This window comes from Liolophura sinensis, chromosome 1 (assembly GCF_032854445.1).
Source record: "Liolophura sinensis isolate JHLJ2023 chromosome 1, CUHK_Ljap_v2, whole genome shotgun sequence".
Lineage (NCBI taxonomy): Eukaryota > Metazoa > Mollusca > Polyplacophora > Chitonida > Chitonidae > Liolophura > Liolophura sinensis.
This window is the reverse complement of record NC_088295.1, coordinates 33,467,039-33,490,340: the sequence shown is the minus strand read 5'-3', so window position 1 is coordinate 33,490,340 and position 23,302 is coordinate 33,467,039. Positions and strand designations below refer to the sequence as shown.

Below are 23,302 nucleotides of genomic sequence, written 5' to 3'. Positions count from 1 at the left end.
AAGGAGATTACGCATCATACATACAGGTCGAGCCTACAAGTTACGGGTACCCTTCACGGGTTATGCTGGCCCTTGACACTTAGGCTTCATATTCGTCTGACGCAAACCTAGGGGTACATGTATATGTAGGCATCATGTGAGGAATGGGAACATTGCATTGTGCGAGTATACTGACACACCATGAGTTGCTTTACTATATCAATCAAAACTGGACATTTACATGAAGGGTAGGGTTATACCATGAGTATATACTGGTAGCATGCGACGACTTAAAAATTACGGTACATGTAGGCTGATATGATTAGTTAGATACGTCATGAGATATTTTAGAAATTCCGAGCAGGTCATACACTGATTATTGCTCATGAAACTTTTCTGTGTGGAACTGTTATAATGATATTGGTTTATGCTTAGCCACAACGTTTAGCAAAGTGACTAGTATGCTTGGCATTAATGGAATAATCACACGCTCTAACCAGTGTGAAACGTCTGTGTTAACGGACGGGGAAAAGCTCAACAAGATTAACTATGGAAACGTAAAATTAGACCTTCCCACAGCAGGAAAGTTTCTTGTATTTCATTTAAAAAGTTATTGTGTTAGAAAGCTCAAATATTTGTTAACAAGGAATAGTATATTTTATCCACATGAGTAGACTGAGGTGAATTCACAAGAGAATGACACTTGTGACCATTTATCCACTACCATACTGTCGTCTCCGTACTGGGCTAACTCTCCATAATAGTTATGAGCAAATGTAACTGTTAATGTATTCTGTAGTATCCTTGTGGAGCTGACGGGTTCAGGAACGACTTCAACGCGGAATACACGGAAGTTAGACCCGGGCCCTTCACAGTGCAAATAGAGGAAACAGCCTTCAGGATAGGTAAAGTTTGCTACAACAACAACATTAACAACAACAACAACACTGTTCTTCTTCGCTGAGCTTATTGAAAATGTAGAGGGTAAAACTTACCAATAAAACTTTAAAGGTAGGTCAATACGAATCTCTGTTTTTGCCTCAATGTGTAAGTGTTGATAACAAAATAAATATCTCATCAGCGACTTGTACCCTATGATAAATGTGAAAACCACGTCGACGCATATCGTCCTTACGTCAGAGTGTATATTGTCTAGTTATTGGCACACGTTGCACTTTTCCAATTTCAGGCAGACCAATGAGAATCAGCTTGATGCAGTGGCGATCAAACACATCGTGTGTATTACTGAACTACATACCTCACAACGACGCCGTGTTAGTGGCAGAAGGCAGCACCGCCTGTAAGGTAGGCCTACATGTAACTGCTGGTATGACCGTATCCTCAAACGGCCACATAATCAAAGCGTTTGCTAAGAGCATTATGAATCACTAGCTTAGTGCAATGTAGATTACATAATTTGTCAGGTACCCGATGAAATGTGGTACTTCACTTCGGGCGCTGTGATTTTCTATACCCCAATGATCCAGGCGTCTCTCACCAATGCCATCGCTGTGAGTTCAAGTCCAGCTCTCCAGTCGTACGTGGGAAGGTCGGCACCAGCCTGCGGATGGTAGTGGTTGTCTCGGGGTCCTGCCCGTTTTCCTCCCACATGTTAAGATGAGTTCTTGAGTACGGCGTAAAAAATCAGTCAAGTAAATAAATAAATAAACAATTGGCTGTTGTTGTCTAGTAATCAAGTAAGTAAATAAAATGTGTCAGGTCAAACATCATCACTTGACCCTCTGAAGGTAATGTTGAGTTGTCTTTGCCAGCTCGATCGAGGTACAAATAACATCGTGGCCTGATCTGACAAAAAAGTCTTTCTATGCATTGAGGGCTATGTTCAGATATACGATTTGTTTGCCATAAACATGCTGGCTTCCTCTCCGGCCGTAAGTGGAAAGGTCTGACAGCAACCTGCGAATGGTCGTGAGTTTCCCCGGGCTCTACTCGGTTTCCACCCACCATAATGCTGATCCCCGTCTTATAAGTGAAATATTCTTGAGCACGGCGTAAAACACCAATCAAATAAATAAATAAATAAATGTTTGCCATAGTCGCTATAGAGGTAGCTTGTAAAAGTTGTAAAAAGCTATTTAATAACTGATTGAAGATGACAGGTTCAAGCGTTTCTTCAAATTGAATTTCCTCAAATTTCGTGGAAGCTCGTAACACATTTATTAATTTGATTTATATGACACGATTGTTGATTTAGCATGATAATTGCTTATATACATATTGTGTGTGTTCTGGTATTTAACGTTCAAAATGGTGTGCAGCCATATCAGCTGTGAAGTACTTCTGGTCCAAGCTGTGTAGTCTGTTTCGTAGTTGTGCGATCACGTTTTATGGACACACTGCTGACGTGGTACTCATGTATTATAAGAGGACAATGGTCAGTCCAGCTTGGACCCGATTTGCTGTTTTGCGGGAAAGTGGTATCCCGTCAGATCTGTTGTATGTCTTTCACTGAAGGCGGACGACTACCCATTAGGCCGATGTTCATCAAACTCGTACATCACAGTCAACATCCCGGATGTGGAATGTGAACAATGCTACTTACAGCTGATGACCGTGGACACCTATCCCCAGTACGCACGTAGGTGAATTATACCTTTATCAGCATCGAATTATACCTTGTTTCATGATGAGTATATTCCAGCTGAATAAGGGAATGGTCAAACTGTCGAGTTGGCCGAAAATCATTTGTTAATGTTTCGTGCGCAGATTTATGATTGATGAGAAACCCCCTCTGTATATATTGTTAAATTCCGTTAAAAATATTAAAAACGGTACATTAATATGAGTAATGTGACACTTAAAATCAATCATATTAAGGCTGGTTTTAAGCAAATTTTCCAGAGGTTTTGACCCTCAGAAAGACGTGTATTCACGTGACGTGTACTGTGCTCGTGTGCATCCCCTGCACTTTGAACTGTAAACACTGCACCCAGTCCACAGATTTCTATGTAGTAAATTCTTTTGAATGAAGCGGAAAGAGAGGGAAATGAACACATTGTATATAGCATGTATATTCAGTTGAGTATAATATTTGATTTTATATTGCAGGAGAGATACCATGTATTGTGTTGGAAAGTGAATCCAACTGTACCACCAACTATTCGTGTGCAAATATTAAGATTTTGTAAGTCTTCCACATGTCCATAAAATGCTTCATACATAAACTTATCGTCTAGCTTTCCTTGGCCTTGTGGAGCTGAAACCAGGACACCGTTATTTTGGTCAATTGCGAGCATTTGGAATTTGTTCAGTAGACCTATGTTTTGCTTGTATACATCTGATGTGTTCAAAATAAATACCCTTAAAATTGTAAGTCTGTGTAGGCCCACTAGACAGTTTTAAGAAATTTTAAACAATGTTTACAGAGATTTAGAATAAGTCGTAGACATGTGTAAACTGTATATATCTGTGGTTCGTTTCTGATTCTGCAGACCGACTGATGCCGGGCTTGGAATTGGACTTGAGGGATGCCAAGACTATGATGGCAATCTTGGAGGCCGATGGCCATTTGCTGAGAGCTACTTGCTTCAGGTATGTATTTCTGTACCAGAACTTGCCCATTTGGACCACCATCTTCGATCGCCATTTGCCGACATGTACTTGCTTCAGGCATGTACATGTATCTCATAAGGCAATGTTTACAGACAACACCAGCAGTCGGCCATCGGGACCAGCGATCGCCATTCGCATAGAGCTACTTGCTTCAGGTATGTATCTCTTTAGCCAATGTTCACAGACATTGCCAGAAGTGGCCCATTTGGATCACCGATCGCAATTCACTGACAGCTACTTGCTTCAGGTATGCATCTCCTTAGGTCATATTTACTAACAACAAGAGCAGGACGGCCAAGAGCTATTGCTCCAGTAACGTGTATTCTATAGCAAACGTCATGCTTCAGTGAGGCTTCGGCAAAGCTGGTCGCCATTTACTGATCGCGAGCCACTTATACTGAGTCGTATATAACATCATCTAACAGTGATTCATCGGTACCACGCAGTAATAAAGCACACGTGAACGTCTACATCAGTTCATATTTGTTTAGATTGATTTGTAATATGCACACGACAGGATGTAAGGTGCACTCATATTTAACGCGGTTTTTACGTAAAATGTATTGTAGTAAGTGTGATTTGTGATTTTGTGTTTTAAAGGCTAGCTTGGGAGGATCTGAGTTCAGTGGCGGTTTTGCACGATTTGAAGTAGATCACTCGAACCTTGTCAAGTACAACATCAGCCTGGGAAATGTTATGTGAGTTAACGTCAAGACGAAGGCAATATGAGTTTTATTAAACATACATCGGCTTTAAAAATGACAAATAACATCAAGCATAGTAACAAAGATTAATAAAAATATGTGTCTTGAATCTGGGATATCCATTTGCCTTGACGTTTGAACAGTTATGGTGTATGTAAGTGTCAACTGGCTATCAAATTCTAACAAATAAGTAGATCATTGTTCGACTCATTTATGTAGTGAATTTGCTGTGTTCGTTATACTTTGAATATTACACTAAAATTTAGCGTGTTAAATTTAACACAATGCCTGTCTGAATGATGATAGAATGTATTCAACATGATATCCTGTCAGTCTAATGGAGTAGCTATGTTGAATTAATAGAATATCTGTGTTATAGTTCACAGAGTAATCTGCTGCAATAACAGAATACATTCTAACATCACTCAGATAACAGATTTTCTGTTAAATTTAACAGATTTTTTAAGAGTATTAACTGACTAAATGCCCATCAATGTAGTTGCTATGGATCAAGCCTGTTAAATGTACAAATAAAACACTGATTAGTTATTCAGGACCAGTTGATATGTACAGTGTATTGCCACATGGCCTCCGACTATTAATTTTCCATGCGCGGCGATGTTAAGGTTTAGTATTGTAACTCAGCCCCAAACATTCCCTGGCCATTAAACTTTGGTGCATACCTGGTCCAGCCTGTGAGAAAGCAGCCATAAAAAGTTTGGCATAGGTTGACTGGCAAAATCTGGATCTTTCTGCCCCAACAGCTGGGAGGGGTGTCTGGCAACGGCAAGGGAACGTCACTCGCAGTTTCATCACCACCTGTACCCTTGTGTCCTCTCATCCCCTTCACACTTTCGTCATTAAAACTCACACCTGTCCAAATTTTAGACAGTTTCCATCATTCTGATACGAAGCATACACCCGTACATCAAAAATGGCGGGCAGGCAGCGAAAAAAGACTTCACACCCTAAAATACACAGAATTACATTCGTCTCGAAAATCGGAGATGCTTAAACCTTGTATTCCATACACCATTTATGACATTTTTGTATAAGTCAATTTATGTAAAGTAAATGCCTGCATATTCATCCCATGTTTATTGACAGCCCCGTTCCAGGCCGAGATGAAATCTATATGACCATACCTTCTGAGGAGGGGTACTCTAGGGTTCAGGCTATACCCGTGACTGGTACCAGCCTGGTGGGAGAACTAGGATCCTTTGATCAGTTTTTGAAAGATCTTTTACTGGTAAATCACTGTTTGAATCGATGAAAAGAGCGCTCTGTTTTCCATCATTTCAAAGTAGCGCCTGTTCATTGTAGCATCTTGAAAGAATGGTGATCAGGAGGTTGAAATATGCAATATATGGTGATTGTTTTCTTGGCGTGTCTTGAAATCATTAGCAAAGTAGTGCTAATATAGATACCTCCACAAATCTGTTTTTATTAAGGATTCAAGAACAACTCTTTCTTTCTTGATAAAGTACAAATACTTAATTATGGTCATTGAATTTCTCATTGCTTTGTCTTCACTGTACTGTTTAATTTTCAGTTCCACTACAATCGCCATAATTTATGGGTATGGCTGATTCAAATTTAAGGGGCATGCGATAGGCTAACTGGTTGACGCTATCCACACCAAACACCAAATGTAACATTCTTTTCAGGAGGATCAGCTTGTTTTGGAAATTAAGCGAGCCACTGGACAGAGTTTGTATCGGAAAATCACACAAAAACAACAGGTAAAATGGTTTAAATTTATGTGTTCAAACAGACTTTCGTATGTCAACCTAAATGGGCGTTCTAGGCCAACAATCCCATGGCCAGTACCCCAAATGACGATTAACACAATTACCAAAGAACTAAATATTTAAAGTACGAAAATAGGAATCATGCAAATAGAAACAGTCAACAGTTTTCATTGATGATGGAAAGAAGCAAGGAATGCTCTAGGCGAATGAGTGAATTCAATATTCAAATCGTGCACCGTGCTAGTATATAAATTGTCGATAATAAAATATGTATCTCAGTTGCGCTTTGATTGCAACTGTTCATATATCACACGTGGCGATCTAATTTGACGCGATGAATAATTGGCCCCTAGCCCATGTTTACGTCATTCTTTATAGGAGTGATAGTCTGTCTTCTTTAGTGGTCACACTTGTCAGTTACACAGTTACGTTAGCGTATGTAGCACAAAGATTCATGGAAAATTGAAACTGAAATCTGTTTATACATCTGCATCTATAGTTCTCTTGCCATGCACTACCATAAATGCCTGCTATGACAGGGAAGTGTTGAAGTATATGCTTTGTACGCTATCAATATTCATTTGGTGGCTAAATTGATTGATTTATTGATTTATTTGATCGGAGTTTTATGTCGATCTAAAGAATATTTTGACAACAGCATTCAGCATTATGGTGGAAGGAAAGTTGAAGCTGAAGGCTTAACACAATATGTTGGTTATACTGTTAATATTCAATATCTGACACCCATTCCCACAATTAAATAACACAATTTTGATAATAATTATTACGTAATAACAATTATAACTGTTTTACGACATTTCAAAATTTGTCTTTAATTAGGTGTGTTCTACAAAGTCAATCTTAACTTACGTTATACTTTATAATGCTTAACCTACAGTTCAAATGGACAAGGGCTTGTCTTAACATACCATGTATGCTTCAAATCTTAACTCGTGATTTGACTTCGTGGTATCAATCTCTGAAGTTTATTTGCGGGTTACTAATCAATTACATTTTCTCACTGTGAAGTGTTTCTCAGTTTTAGTAAGTCAAACATGAGAATGGCAAAGGCAAAAACATGCACAGGGTTATACGGTTCCTTAACTCGTCTCACTGACAACTGATTTCAGAACTACGTTTCATGGATATATTTCCCGCATGGGATGCGCTACTCCCCATCGGGCTGGTTGACCGGTCCGGATTTTGTGGGTCCCAGTGCACGTTATCCACTGGCGGTCCTTCCCAGCGGCATGTGTGCTCCTGCTCCACACCAGTACGCTGTAAGTCCTAACTGCTATATGTACGTCTAAGCCATAGGGAATACATGCAAAATGTTTGTGACAGTAACAATATCAATCTCTCTTGCGACATTCTTTAACAGTGCATCTGTAGGTAAAACTTGATTACTGTGTTCAGTATTTTCGAATGTGCATAAAAATGCCTTATACAATGAGCATGCTGACATGATACAAAACTGGAACCACCTTTACAGTGATGTGATCCAGACAAATCTTCCGTTGGACAGACAGTCAAAATCGTTGCATACACCTTGTATGTCTTGCTCTAGGCCACACTGAGAGACAACTTGGGTGTTTTACGTGTTCTGATAACGTATGGACTTGTACAGGGAGAGCGACTGCATCTGGACGGTGTGGTTATCTCCCCTAGAGGATCAGCCAAGAACATCAGCTTTTCGAAAGGTTAGTTTAGAAAGGTGATTTGTTGGTATTAATAATACCATTGATACATACCATTTATAAAACATTCCATTATTTTCTTCAAGACACAGTAATGACTAGAATTTAAGCCAGTAATTTAATATTAAATTTAAAATTAAATTATAATTGTAATACATATTATGCGTGATGTTATCTATCACGCTTACATCTTCACGACAACTTCATCTAACTGCTTTTCAGAGTTATTACTAGAAATTCCATTAGCATATTGCCAAGATAATCTCTGTGTTGTAAATTGGTGTTATCTATCAGTTACAGCTTCGGGACAGCTTGAGCTGGCTGACTTTGAGGGCAAATTTATTACCAGAAATTACGCTCATGGAACAGTGGCTCTTCAGAGTAAAGAGGGTACGTAAAGAATCTCTGTACACATTGTAAATCCAAGAGTTCTGGGGATAATGTAATTAAATGTAACCTTCACGCTCCTGAAAACATATCTGACATCAATGGTAGGGGTGGATGTTTAAAATCAATTATACAAAAAGGCAATACGTCTATCTTATCTTTAACTTTTTGTAACTCTTTCGCACACTATAAAGCAATATCCGCTGGTTTAACTGAGACAAGAGTTCAATGTTTTCGGTTTCATTAAGCGCATTTAAGTGGGTGTTTTCATTGATTTTTGTGTGTGATTATGTGCTTTATAGGCCTATACAGTGTCATCAAAAGTTTATCTTGAGAAATCTGACACCCTGTTTTAGTTATTTAAGTTTACATGCAGGCTGTACCTGTGCTATGTTTGCATTTGTAGTGCCGAACAGCGTTTCAGCGTTGGTTAAGATCAGTGACAATTACACTCTTGTGTCGTCAGAGCCTTACAGATCAGTTATGGTATGTGATTGTTTTATCTCACTTTTCTTTAAGCGATGTCAGTGTTGCTTACAGCGAAGAGCAACCGGGCACTTGGTTGGGGTTTTTTTGTTATTGTTGTTTTACCAAACGTAAAACAAATAAAAAAAGAGAGGACATGCAATGATACAATATGGATAATATACATTTATTACTGGTACCATTGACATGCACTTGTAGTTTTACAGGATTACAAAATCCGCCAATTATAATTTCAATGTTCACTCCTCGTTTGAGTTATATAACTGTAAGATGACTTCCATGTTGATTTTCCTTCAGACTGTACTTCATGACAAAGACGACCTACACACAGCATTGGGAACTATTCGTCTCCTCGAGACTGGCGATTTGGAAGTTAACGTTGCGGTAAAACTAAATAGTTACTGGAATTCCTCCTTTCTTCTATTTTGTATTTGTCAGGGAACTAGCTGTTTTATAGGTCCGTAAGACCGTGGAAAAGTTTTTTATTATTGTTCTTGTATGCCCCAAAAGAATACTTATTTTTATTTTTAACAGCAATGCCCATAGGTTTTAATGAAGTTTGGCTGGTATTAAAGCGACCTGGGTTTAAACCACACGGATTGGACCCGAACGACTTCAGGCGGGAAAGTCTCCAACTGTCAAATTTTTTTTTGTAGATTATAAATAAAACTGGAGAGAGACACGTTCAAGCGGATGTAAAAATTAAAGGACCACACCCTATGGGCAATTTCACAGAGCAAACTGAAATCCCTGTCAATCGAACCGAGAGCGATGATGTCGGGGGGTGGATTGGAAGCACTCGGATTACGGTACGAATACAATCTTTTCCAAAACAAGTCTACAAAGCTGAATAGACGTAACTGCTCTTCGTTTGTATAGGATAGTCATGTACTTCATGCCATGACGTTCTTTGGTTACATGTTGCAGTACAAAAGCTAGTACACAGCTAGAAAACAATGAATTGTCGCCACGTACGAATATTTGCCTTATATTTTGTAGGGGATGAATGCGCAGTGTGTATATATACTTTTTTATTTGTTTGCTCTTTAATGTTTTCAATCTACCCCCAACCCCCACCCCACCCCACCCCATTTCCTGTATAAAACTTGTGTGAGTTATGGGTGGGGAAAACCAGAATGGCGACCTCTGGCAAGCTGCTGTTGAACCTTGTCATATGTGACATACACGCCAAATATAGGTGGAAGACAAATGATCTTTAACAAATGTTTACCGTTTATGATGACCATTGCCCTACAAACATTGAGATCGGGGACTGTACATTCGGAATTCCGTACTGTGCTTGAACTGGATGGAAATAAAAGTATATTTTATGTTGGCATCAAAAATATTAGCACGGCAAACGCCATGTTTTTAATGAGTCGTAACTGTTATTCATATCTAGTGAAATAAAGACTGTCTGAACTGTCATTGTTTTACCTCAGACAATTTTAGTGGTTATTGCTGGCAGTAATGTTCCAAAGGTCTTCATTTGCTTTTCAAAGACACGTGTGTAGCTAGTTTCGACCGTGAGATTCAAATTTGAAAGACGGGTTAAAAAGTATTAAGTCTATAAAGGGATTTAAGAAAAACCCAATTTGCATACGTACCTTTCCATTAAATAAAACAAAATTGATTGGGAAAAAACATCCACAGACATTTGCATTATTTCAATAGCCTGTGCCACGCAGACTGTATTTCTCTGAACGCAGCGAAATGATCACACCAAAGCACGCCTACTGAATTTCGGACTGTGTAAGAATTTATTCTAATTACTGCACATTTTCCTAATTCAAAATGGGAGTATCTGTTGATGGGATGGAAATTCATTGTAGCCAGATGTGAAAACTGTTTTGAATGCATGTAACTTTCGCTTTTTGCGAAATAACTCCGGCTCTGTTGTACATGTATATATCCTGTAATTTTTGTACGATTTAAAAGAACAAAACCAGGATTATAAAGTGTACATGCACGCTTATGAAAATTTTGGGGTGCAACCGGGTAATCAGTGACTGTAAGCATTACATTTAGCATTACACAAGGGCCATCTTTCTGAGTTCAAGTCCATCTCATGTCGCCTTCCTGTCGGGATGTGCGTAGGAAAATCTGCCAAAAACCTGCGTATGTGGTCGTGGGTTTCCCCCGGGCTCTATCCGGTTTTCTCCCAGCTGACCGCCGTCGTATCAGTGAGATATTCTTAGGTACGGCACAAAACAACAATCAAACAAACAAATAAATATTCAGAAGTACATTATACGAGTACGGATGTACATGCTTTAACTTTCCAGGTGAAAGACAGCGTTTTGCCACACTACATGCGACTTGGTGTGATATCACTGGAAGTAGCATTTCCTGAGCAAACCTCACTATCAAGTCTGGTAAGGCCCAGTGTTCTATCCACGAAACGCACTGTAGTAAATCTTATATAGCTGTTTAGTACATTGTACTGACTACATGTACGACCTTCAGCTTGATTCAGTACGCTGACTACTTCTACATACCTATTCGTAACTCGTTAGCTCTCCGCTGAACTGTTTTTATTCAGTTGAATTAAATATGTAGTAAGCATCGTTCGTCTTGTTTCTTACTGGAACGGTTATTTACGCATGCATGCTGTTGTAATTATGTTGTGTTCAGCACTCTGTAAAATCACCCACACTTATTGTCAAAATTACGCGACACGTAACACCACAAGCTCTACACATAGACACGCATGTTGCAAAAGAAATGCGGTTGGAATATTTTCTCTTATTCCTAACGTTTAACCAAGTAACTTTGTTTTCGACGCCAAGATCTCAATGTCCCGGATGACGTCATAATTATATAGAAACAAGTCGCATGCTAGATAATGGGCGATCCAGTAGTTTGGACGGAGAGCGACACCAGTTACATAAACTGTGATCAGTATTACACAGAACCCTGTTTTAGAACTGCCATATTTAAAATTGTTTTCTAGCTATGGTGCAATATAGCCTTAATAAATTAAAATTGGATGTTAGAAAATTTGGTTATGAAAATGCCTATTCAGGGAGATAATATTGTTATATGTTAATACACTAAAAAATTAATCTGTCAATTTTAACAGAAAGTCTGTTGTTTGAGTGATGCTGGAATACATTGTGTTATTACAGCAGAATGTTTTATTAAATACAACACACATATTCTATTAATTTAACGTAAATATTCTATTAGGCTAACAGGATATTATGTTAAATGTGACTGAATATTATGTTATAATAACAGGATACATTTTAGCATCACTCATACAACATACTTTCTGTTAAAATTATCAGATTAATTTTTTGAGTGTATGTGGAATTTGTTCTAAGCATATCAGGTCCTACTATCGTAAGCACGTGACTTCACGTTCCTTGTCTAACATTCCACTGGTTTTTGAATACTTTTGACGTCACCTGAAGCAATGGGTTCTTGGTGTGGAAAAAAAGCTTATGTAATTTAACATTGTGAATTGGAATTAGTGCTCTGTTTCTTCGTGTCACTGACATAAGACAATGTGGGTAGCGAGTATGACTGATTTTACAAATGACAAGAAGCAAACAACAGTACATGTATAGACTCTGGTTTAAAGTTGTAGAACATTACTTAAGCTTCGCATAGACAGACATTATAAATTACATGTAGATGTTTTCTTTTGGATTTTTTTTCAAAGTTTCATGCCATCACCGACTGGCTTTGTGCTGGGAACAATATGCCTATCTGTAAGTATCTTCTGAGATACAGTCTTACGTACATTTCCACACTACACCAAACGCAATGTAAAGATGTCAAAACAAATGTTACACTTCCTTCTGCAAAACACAAAAAAACATGTATCATGTATGTCGTTTCACGGGTGCCAAGGCGCCCCAGTGAATTGATCACATTACTGTGTAACGTTGTCACGCTGGTTACTTTGTCCCAAGAAGGCAAGTAAATTTCATTTCGATCGATAGAATGTTTACCTAAGTCTGCTTAAGCCATGGTGCAAAGGTTGTTTAAATTGCTAGTATTTAACCTTTTACACGAACACTTGGAAGGAAACCCTACCTGAGGAGGCACGATATGGCTGAAATATTGCCGAGGTGGCGTTAAGCCATAAGCATTCATTCACCGGTTACGTGTAACCATTTGCCAACTATCACTCTGTTGTCGCTGCTCTGAGAGCTTTGTTTATGGTGTAGTCTTCTATACTCCATTCACAGGCTGGATATGTACATTCTCCGCTGAAGGCGGTCCTGTGGACAAAGGGTTACCTCTGGTGACACCCAGTGGTTTTATGACAGCCTATAAACCGACTGACAGCACCCTACATTACACGTAAGTTAGTGACATTCACTCATATCCTTCATAAGGTCAGCCTACTGTACACGTGAGTTAATGACATTCGCTCGTATCCTTCATAAGGTCAGTCCACTGTATACATGTGTTAGTCACATTCACTCATATCCTTAATAAGGTCAGCCTACTGTATACGTGAGTTAGTCACATTCACTCATATCCTTCATAAGGTCAGCTCACTGTATACATGTGTTTGTTACATTCACTCATATCCTTCATAAGGTCAGCCTACTCTACACGTGAGTTAATGACATTCGCTCGTGTCCTTCATAAGGTCAGTCCACTGTATACATGTGTTAGTCACATTCACTCATATCCTTAATAAGGTCAGCCTACTGTATACGTGAGTTAGTCACATTCACTCATATCCTTCATAAGGTCAGCCTATTGTACACGTGAGTTAATGACATTCGCTCGTATCCTTCATAAGGTCAGTCCATTGTATACATGTCTTAGTCACATTCACTCATATCCTTAATAAGGTCAGCCTACTGTATACGTGAGTTAGTCACATTCACTCATATCCTTCATAAGGCCAGCTCACTGTATATATGTGTTTGTTACATTCACTCATATCCTTCATAAGGTCAGCCTACTGTTCACGTGAGTTACTGACATTCACTCATATCCTTCATAAGGTCAGACCACTGTATACATGAGTTATCTTCGTTAAAGGTAACTTGTCTTCTACAAACAAGATGTGCATAACTGTATGTCGCACTACGGAAAGTTCGCCAGTAACTTGTCAAATGTCGGTGGTTTCGCCGGTCACTCCGATTTCTAGCGCTATCGCATCAGAAGAAATTTTGGTGAACGGCGTTAAAAAAAACAGCATTTACATATCACATAGAATAGAATAGAATATTATTATGGCCTTGTAGTGCAAGCGTATTCTTCTATTACAGTATTACAGTTCGTGACCTCCATGATGCTGACAGAGTGACATCTGTAATCCTGCAAAATGAAGAGAAGATATTGACTACGATTTCCGAAGAAGATTTTTCACCGTCGGCACATGTTAGCAAAGCTGTGACAGCGGAGGTAATTGATGTATATGTCAGTGAAATCGGGAAAAACACACCGAAGGAATTTGGACGTAAACATTAAAGTTAAACGTTTAAGTTTTTTTTTTCTCCTTCTCTTTGTGTTGAGTATTACACGTATGAGGATAAACGAGGACCAGGTGACCATAATGAGCCTTGGCGATGTAGCGCTTACCAGATAAATTAATGCATTGTAGCATATGAGATCCTTGGTATTTGACGGTTGTCCAAACTATAGCAGAAATATGTTTTAAAAAATGAAACATTTGTTCTTGTAGTGTATAGTAATCATTAATAATAATTGGTATTTTGTGTTTTGTTTTCTTTGAATGTCTGCTGTAAATCTTAATTCTTATTTTTTTGCAGGGATCCTTGGATATGTCGGTTGTGGATGTAAACGCTTTAGCTACAGGAAATGTGAAAATAACAGTGTTTACATCATTTTACGATCAGGGAACTATCCATGGTACTCTTCCCAAGCTAGGGGTAAGTTTTGTTTGTGTTGTCTAATTAAGGCAAACAAACAGTGAAGTCATTGTTGTCAATCTATTACACCATACAGTTCAACTTCTGGCCTGGGGATCGCGAAGCTGCCTTAAACTTAAATCACATTTAATCCTAATTTCTGGTACTATTCTGTTCCCAAACTTACAGTTGAACGTAAATGCTGCATTTCATTTTTGCCAGAAGGATCTAACTCTTAGTACCATTATTAAAATAAAAATACTTTTGGTCAGTTGCAAGATTAGCGTAGTCAACTGTTTTGAAATTAAGACTAAGCCAGACATAAAAGAAAAGACAACAAGCAATTTAACCATAGTTTTTTCAGAAGAAAAGTGAAAACAGATCTAAACGGTCATTGCATTTTTGTTCTTACGAATTAACTTTTAACTCTGTAAATTAACTTTCAATCTAAAATTCTTACGACATCACAATACTAAAAAGATTTACTTTGTAAATTTGATGTGGGACACCTTATGGGCGTATGTATACATTTGGCAAAGGGCTGCCTTTTCTTTCAAGTCTAAGACAGCTTCGTGACTCAGAGCCAAGAGTTTTGCTTTGCACATATTTACATGTATTACCCCTGTTTGTATATTGTTGTACCTGACTGTGTCCTCTACTTGGATGCAGTACGAAACAAGAACTGTGACAGAATGATAATAGTTATACGCTCAGATTGCATTTAGTTTTCCATTCACACACATGTTACATTCAGTTTCGGCTGAGCAGTCATTAAATCTGCAAGGCCGAAACGCTCTTAGCCTGTTGACACCAAAGACATTACTTAATAAAAGGGCAGGCTGAAAGAAATTTTTAGTATCGACTTCTTAAACAGAATTAAACCCAACGAAAGTCTGAAGGTAACGGTTTGGTAACAGTGACGCGAACTTTTACCCCTCTTCCAGCAGATTGACACCAGTCAAGATAGAAAAGTGCTAGAAGTTGTGGTAAAAACCTCCCCACATTCAGTGCTAAAGATACCTAGAACTTCCTCTCAAATCAGAAAGATAACTGTAGAGTGTATCCAAACCCACATTATTATATGTGTTTTCACTTCAGGAAATCCAACCAACCGATGAAGCTGGAACAGGGACGTCGTCGGAATCAAAGCAAAGATCGGTGTCTGAAACAATTAGACATCAGGTTAGAGCTATGAGCTTTATAGCCACAAACGATTAACTATACCTGATTTGCTGGCTCGTTTTTGACTAACTACTGACTTTATTCCCCTACGTGTTTTACGCACAGATTCGTCTCCTTTCACTAGCCACCCGGTTCATGTATATTCAGTCTGCAGTATAATAATTTTGTTTCTGTTTCAGGTAACAAGTGTAGTTGGAATCATCCTTGTAACTTGGACATTGCTAAATTATTTTTAAACAAGGCTTTAGCCCCAGTCCTGACTTTCAAAGGAGCTTAAATATATTGGATGTGGATGAACGAAGCTTCTTCAGCCGCCTGGTCAACGACAAAAGTAGGCCTACATGTTTCGATGGTGACCACATGATTATTGTCAATATTAATGAAATCAAACTTTATGAGTGGTGGAAAGACAAAGGTACATGTAAATATGTCCATCAGCTCTGTAATCTCCTTTGATCAATTTTCCTCAAAATGTTTATTCTACTATAGAATATTTACCAATGTATTAACTTTGTCTGATATAATATACTTACGTTCCACAGCATGCCAAAAATAATTAAGCCAACACAGGAAGAAACCTCAGACATGACCTTTGTTGTAATCTACTGATGTGTACATTAATGTTAAATTACAGATTTTAGAATAAACAAAACCAGTTTCAAGCTAGTTGGTGTCTAATCTGTTATAATCCACGGTGTTATTAGCCGATTTTTATTTTTACCCCTTTTGATCTAAGCTTTGCTTTGTCTTTAGTTCGGACGTTACAGTTACGTACGACAAACTTTAAACAGTGCCCAGACGAGGAGCATGGTCACTTCCGGTTTTCATGCTCGGCAGACATACATACCTGAAGTCGCTGTGAAAGGCCATTATAATCCTTTTCGGAACCCATCATGCAAACATGTCGCCCTTTGTCTTCAGGTAATTTTAAATCACCATCTGATTTTAAAAATAATTCAGCCCAAATTGAAATTACCGTTGGGTTGTAGCTATTATTCAGGCCAAACAAGCGCTTTGAGCAGAATTCAACCTGCCCCGGAAGTATCAGAGCATTACAGATATAGACATGATACCAGGACAGAAATGTACTCCACTCGCTTTCCAAATGTAACCGAAGTGGGGTTTACCGGACCTTTCAGTTTCACAGAGGGAACAACGCTGGATTGCTTGTGACTGTGATTTTTATTTCTTTCCTCTGATTTTACGTTTGGACTGGGCTCATTCGTACGTGTGGCAGTAGTATGTAACCCTGGAAGGATAACAGATACAAGCATAGAGCGATGACAGGCAAATAAGCGACAGCTTAACTCAAACCGACCGCATTTGGCGGGGCAGCAGCCATGTCAAGGATACTCTCGTACCCAAACCGGGCCGTGTACATACTGATGCAGTTAAATCTTCCCTTCTCACATAACAGCAGTGTTCAAATTATTCTACCAATGGAAGCATCATAGTCACAATAGTGTACACGAAAAAGTAATTAAAAAAAATAGTATTACACTTCTAACACAAATACATAGGAGTTCTGAGCACTTGTACATCATCAATATAAATAACCCAGAAGGATAAACACTGTGTATAATACCCTGTCACAAAAACATTAAATGTGATTTTCTTTTCGTTATACCAAACAGAATGTATGAAATGGATATACAGCAGGCTGAATAGTCTGAAGTATTAACACAAAAGTGATAATTTCCCGAAACTATATTTTTCAAAACTGCACGGATAGTTTCAAACAATTACATGTAGTGCAACGTTTGGTGCAGAATTCATTTTTTTTACAAAGAGTGACAGCGTCTTTCAGATACAGTTATTAATTTATTTTTTGGATTGTTGTTTAACGGGACACTCAAGAATTGCTCATTTAGATGATGGTAATCAGTTTTATGGGTGATGGAAACTGGAGAGCCCGAGATAAACCTCCGGCCTTTGACCAGTCTCTGACGAACTTTCATTCGTGTCACTTGCATATGTAAACCATCTTGGTGGAAGGCATCCCTTACAGAGATGAGGTGTACACGTCATCATAAGGTATACACACTTCATTCACACTTCAGTGTGAGTTATGAATGATGTGTACACCTTACCGGTGTCAATTTTAAATATACCGGCCCCCATAGCACGGTTGGCATAGCGTCCGCTTCGGGGAGAGGAAGAGCCAGGGTCAATCCTGGGTAGGGTCACACCTAAGACCTTAAAAGAGGAAGTTGTAACTTCTTCGCTTGGCGTTCAGCATTAAATGGATAGTGCAACGATCGGGCGGCTTACTTGCCTACGGCAAATCGCCTCAGTGAAGAAGCACTAGATAAAAGAGCGGTGGAAATCCATCTTTCAACAAGGAAGCACATTACATGCACTATAAGGACTCCTTCGTCCTCATATGACTGAAAAATTGTTAAGCACGACATTAAACCTCAAGCACTCACTCAGTCAATGTGTAAGACACCAATACACCATAACTATACAAGAAAATGAATATGAGATGATATACCTCATGTACATCTCAGAAACTTGGAATGTTTAAAATGAGAAATTAGATTTAGACATTTTGCCTAAACCGAAATGGCAACCACAGTGTGTGAGAAGGAAAAATTAATTTGATTAATTGGTGTTTTAAGCCGTACTCAAGAATATTTCACTTATACGACGGCGGCCAGCATTATGGTGAGTGGGGGGGGGGGGGGGTAACCATAAGCCAGCATGAGTTGGACTTGAGCTCACATCGACCGCACTGGGTCATTATGCGGCGCTAGCGCGCTAACCAACTGAGCCACGGAGGCCCCAGAAGGAAAAACTGAAAAATGTTTACTAAATAAATATATGTGTTTTCTCCATCCTATAATAACTTGCCGTTGTCCATGCAACTACTAACAAATCACAGAGCAGAAGTTTAGTTGTCTCTGATTTTTCCAAGATGACTTCCTCCTAACAGCAGTGTGCATATTACTGGGGAGTACAACCCATTTATTTGTTCAGTCATGTTTCCTGGTACAGTAATTATGATGTGTGTACACATATGGAAAGGATTAGATGCCACAGAAAATACTTCCAACTTCGTCTACAATTTGTACAGCCAACATCTAGGCGTTCTGAGCCTGCTTTCAAGTTACACTCGTGTACACCTTGGTTATATATCGTGTTGTTAATATAGGTTTATTAATAAATGCAACAAAGACGGGAGAGCACAGTTAACATTTTATTAAACAGATAAAACATGTCAAACAAAAAAATGACTAACCGTAGTATCTATCGGTCCCTTGTTAACAAGAATTTCTTGGTGGACGCCAAATAAACTGTGGACTTTACTGGCCTGCCAGAATTTAGTTCCATCAGAATAAAGGACACAAATCAAAAGTGAAATGACACTCAGTCTTTTAACACAGGGTATACAATTGTTTCTGAGCAAGGCTTTACGTTAATACAAATGTAGTGTTTTTACTGGACTCTCGTCCCCAGAACGCCCTGAACAAAGTACGGCGCATCTAACACAGCCGTTTTACTTCTCGGCACTGTAATAAGACGCTAAAGTGTATCTAGGGTAGCGCCTTGTCTTCATCGTAATTACAGCTAACGTGCTTTGCCAGCTGTGGCCATTGACAGCGATCCATGTTGTCGTCAAATACCAGGGAGACTGGACAAGCCATTTTATAGTCTATGAAATAATTTTTGTAGTTCATGCCTACGCACATATGGAAAGCATTGCAGTCGAACGGATCCGCAAACAGTCCAGCCTGTAAGCATTTGAAGGCTGCAAAACAAACAAGAAACAGAACGTTATCAACGTTATAATAAAACAACACAGATGATTATTATACAGCAAAACAAAATAACACTTACTGGCTTTATTATTATTATTACAGCACAATGCATTATAGCCATATCCAGTTTTGACTGAATGTGTTTTACGGTTGTAAGATGGGTTGACATTGGATCCACGTATATAAAAACATCGTAGAAATGCGTAAATGTAATGTTGGGAACATGGCCAAGACTAGCCTGTGTTAAACACAGTTCTTCAGTAATGAGTGTTTTGTTCTGTATTGTGCTTAAGTTATGTTTTGTCTTCAAAGAGTCCGAGTCGATATGATGTTGCGGAATTAAGACTAACCTGTTTCGCTGCCAGTCCTTCTCGGGCTTGTTGTGATTGACTTGACAGTAGTTTGTAGTGGTGAAGCTGTGTTCACGAACTGCCGACGGGTAGTAACGGTTGTCGGCAATCGACGTGTGGTAGATGGTGATGCTGGCCGTGGCGTTGCAGTAGGGACTCTGGTTGGTGTATCTGTAACAACACGTCGGACAGTGGTTGGTGCATCTGTTGTAACAGGACGAGCCGTGGTTGGTGCATCTGTCACCACAGGTCTTGCAGTGGGTGGTGCATCTGTTAGCACAGGTCTTGCAGTGGTTGGTGCATCTGTTACCACAGGTCTTGCAGTGGTTGGTGCATCTGTTACCACAGGTCTTGCGGTGGTTTGTGCATCTGTTACCACAGGTCTTGCGGTGGTTTGTGCATCTGTTATCACAGGTCTTGCAGTGCTTGGTGCATCTGTTACAACAGGTTGGGCAGTGGTTGGTGCTTCCGTTACGACAGAGACATCTGTTACAACAGGTTGAGCAGTAGATGGTCCTTCTGTTACAACAGGTTGAGCAGTTGATGGTTCGTCTGTTACAACCGGCTGAGCAGTTGATGGTTCGTCTGTTACAACAGGTTGAACAGTTGATGGTTCGTCTGTTACAACCGGTTGAGCAGTTGATGGTTCGTCTGTTACAACAGGTTGAGCAGTAGATGATGCGTCTGTTACGATAGGCTGAACCGGTGACGGTCCTTCTGTTGCAACAGGTTGAGCAGTTGATGTTTCGTCTGTTACAACAGGTTGAGCAGTTGATGGTTCGTCTGTTACAACAGGTAGAGCAGTAGATGGTTCGTCTGTTACAACAGGTTGAGCAGTAGATGATGCGTCTGTTACAATAGGCTGAACTGGTGACGGTCCTTCTGTTGCAACAGGTTGAGCAGTTGATGGTTCGTCTGTTACAACAGGTTGAGCAGTTGATGGTTCGTCTGTTACGATAGGCTGAACCGGTGACGGTCCTTCTGTTACAACAGGTTGAACAGTTGATGGCCCTTCCGCTACAACAGGTTGAACAGAAGAAGGTCCTTCTGTTACAACAGGTTGAACAGTTGATGGTCCTTCCGTTACACTAGGCTGAATAGTTGAGTCGTCTGTAACAGCAGGCTGTGCAGTTGGTGGGCCTTCCGTTACAATAGGCTGTGCTGTTGATGGTTCGTCTGTTACAACAGGTTGAGCAGTAGATGGTTCGTCTGTTTCAACAGGTTGAGCAGTAGATGGCTCTTCTGTTACAATAGGCTGAACCGGTGACGGTCCTTCTGTTACAACAGGTTGCGGAGTAGATGGTTCGTTTGTTACAAGAGGTTGAGCAGTTGATGGTCCCTCCGTTACACTAGGCTGAGCAGTTGATGCTTCCACTGTTACAATAGGCTGAACCGGTGACGTTCCTTCCGTTACAACAGGTTGAGCAGTGGATGGTTCGTCTGTTACAACAGGTTGAGCAGTGGATGGTTCGTCTGTTACAACAGGTTGAGCAGTTGGTGGTCCTTCCGTTACGTCAGGTTGAACAGTTGATGGTTCGTTTGTTACAATAGGCTGAACTGGTGACGGTCCTGCTGTTACAACAGGTTGCGGAGTAGATGGTTCGTTTGTTACAAGAGGTTGAGCAGTTGATGGCTCGTCTGTTACAATAGGCTGAACCGGTGACGGTCCTTCTGTTACAACAGGTTGCGGAGTAGATGGTTCGTTTGTTACAAGAGGTTGAGCAGTTGATGATCCCTCCGTTACACTAGGCTGAGCAGTTGATGCTTCCACTGTTACAATAGGCTGAACCGGTGACGTTCCTTCCGTTACAACAGGTTGAGCAGTTGGTGGTCCTTCCGTTATGTCAGGTTGAACAGTTGATGGTTCGTTTGTTACAATAGGCTGGACTGGTGACGGTCTTTCTGTTTCAACAGGTTGATCAGTAGATGGTCCTTCAGTTACAACAGGCTGAACAGTTGATGGTGCGTCTGTTACAACAGGTTGAGCAGTTGATGGTTCGTTTGTTACAACTGGTTGAGCAGTAGATGGCTCTTCTGTTACAATAGGCTGAACCGGTGACGGTCCTTCTGTTACAACAGGTTGCGGAGTAGATGGTTCGTTTGTTACAAGAGGTTGAGCAGTTGATGGTCCCTCCGTTACACTAGGCTGAGCAGTTGATGCTTCCACTGTTACAATAGGCTGAACCGGTGACGTTCCTTCCGTTACAACAGGTTGAGCAGTTGATGGTTCGTCTGTTACAACAGGTTGAGCAGTTGGTGGTCCTTCCGTTATGTCAGGTTGAACAGTTGATGGTTCGTTTGTTACAATAGGCTGAACTGGTGACGGTCTTTCTGTTTCAACAGGTTGATCAGTAGATGGTCCTTCTGTTACAACAGGCTGAGCAGTTGACGGTCCTTCTGTTACTACAGGCTGAGTACTTGATGGTGCGTCTGTTACAGCGGGTTGAGCAGTTGATGGTTCTTCTGTTACAACAGGCGGAGCAGTTGATGGTGCGTCTGTTACGACAGGCTGAACTGGTGACGGTGCTTCTGTTATATCAGGCTGAGCAGCCGGTGAAGTCCTAGGAATTCGTGTTGGTTGTTGAGGCGGGCGTGTAGTGGCTGTCTCAGGCAATGTGACGTCTGTGTCAATATCTACAAACTATCAAGGGAAAAGCACTTTTACCATCACCACATAAAGCTTACACATGACTGGCAAGTCCGTTAACTCCATACGTCTTTAATCGCTCTTCTAAATCAAAGCGCACTGTTATTTATGCTGTCCACCATTTTTTTTATCTTTAAATGTATGAGATCAAAATATGTTTTCAAATACTTTGTTTGATATCCAAATTATAAATTGTCATACGCTTAATGCCGGCAGCTCCCCTCTCAAACTAGTTTTGATGTTTTGGTTCTCCACGAATGCATCCGTTCCGATGGCAAAGTAACCAAGCCCATTCTGGAGAACTCGCTTAGAGTCCATTGACAGAGTGATTTTTCCCTAAAATAAAGGGAAAGGAGAGTGAAAAAACATGTACTTGCAACTCTGAATCTTTATGCCATTCTGTCAGAATTTAATCCCACATTTACAATAAACATAATGTTAATAAAACTCTTGAATCGTTATAATCAGCCATAAATACATATCCTAACAGATGAAGTTTATTTTGTCACAAGGCTGCAAAATGCCAACCACGTCTGGTTAACTCAACGAGCATAGAAAGTTATCCACACCGATTTCCTTTAACTTAGCATTCAATGAAAATACATCAGTCCGCTCTATATTAACTCCCCTCTCCTTCCTCTACAAAAAACCCACTACATAATGTATGCAAGTTGTTAACAAGTAAATAATTTAATATAAAGATGGAAAAAATTAATTTACTTTATGACTTGCAAATGTTTTTGCATGTTCACACATTTGACGGTTCATTATTATATCGATGTATCTTTTCGGATTGTCTATGTAGCCTGTAGGACTTGTTATACCAGAAAATGCTAAACTCTAATCCTGGAAATGCACCAACTACACTGATGCGGTGGCCTTACCTGGCCAATCAGGACCTGATCTTCTCCTGTGGCAGGGCGGAACATTTCACTCAGCATT

General features: G+C 39.8%; 1 protein-coding gene across 1 annotated transcript; it reads left to right on the top strand.

The window, feature by feature from the left end:
- Positions 1 to 576: 576 nt before the first annotated feature.
- Positions 577 to 16,250, top strand: LOC135479435 (uncharacterized). The gene is made up of 21 exons (XM_064759303.1): positions 577 to 884; positions 1,169 to 1,284; positions 2,455 to 2,578; positions 3,049 to 3,124; positions 3,432 to 3,531; positions 4,153 to 4,250; positions 5,364 to 5,505; positions 5,924 to 5,998; positions 7,138 to 7,287; positions 7,575 to 7,707; positions 7,999 to 8,094; positions 8,498 to 8,577; positions 8,875 to 8,961; positions 9,234 to 9,386; positions 10,863 to 10,952; positions 12,245 to 12,293; positions 12,777 to 12,891; positions 13,818 to 13,953; positions 14,322 to 14,441; positions 15,519 to 15,602; positions 15,782 to 16,250. Exons 2-21 carry the CDS (start codon positions 1,177 to 1,179, stop codon positions 15,836 to 15,838), a joined length of 2,073 nt encoding a protein of 690 aa, XP_064615373.1. The 5' UTR covers positions 577 to 884; positions 1,169 to 1,176; the 3' UTR covers positions 15,839 to 16,250.
- The last annotated feature ends 7,052 nt before the right edge of the window (positions 16,251 to 23,302 follow it).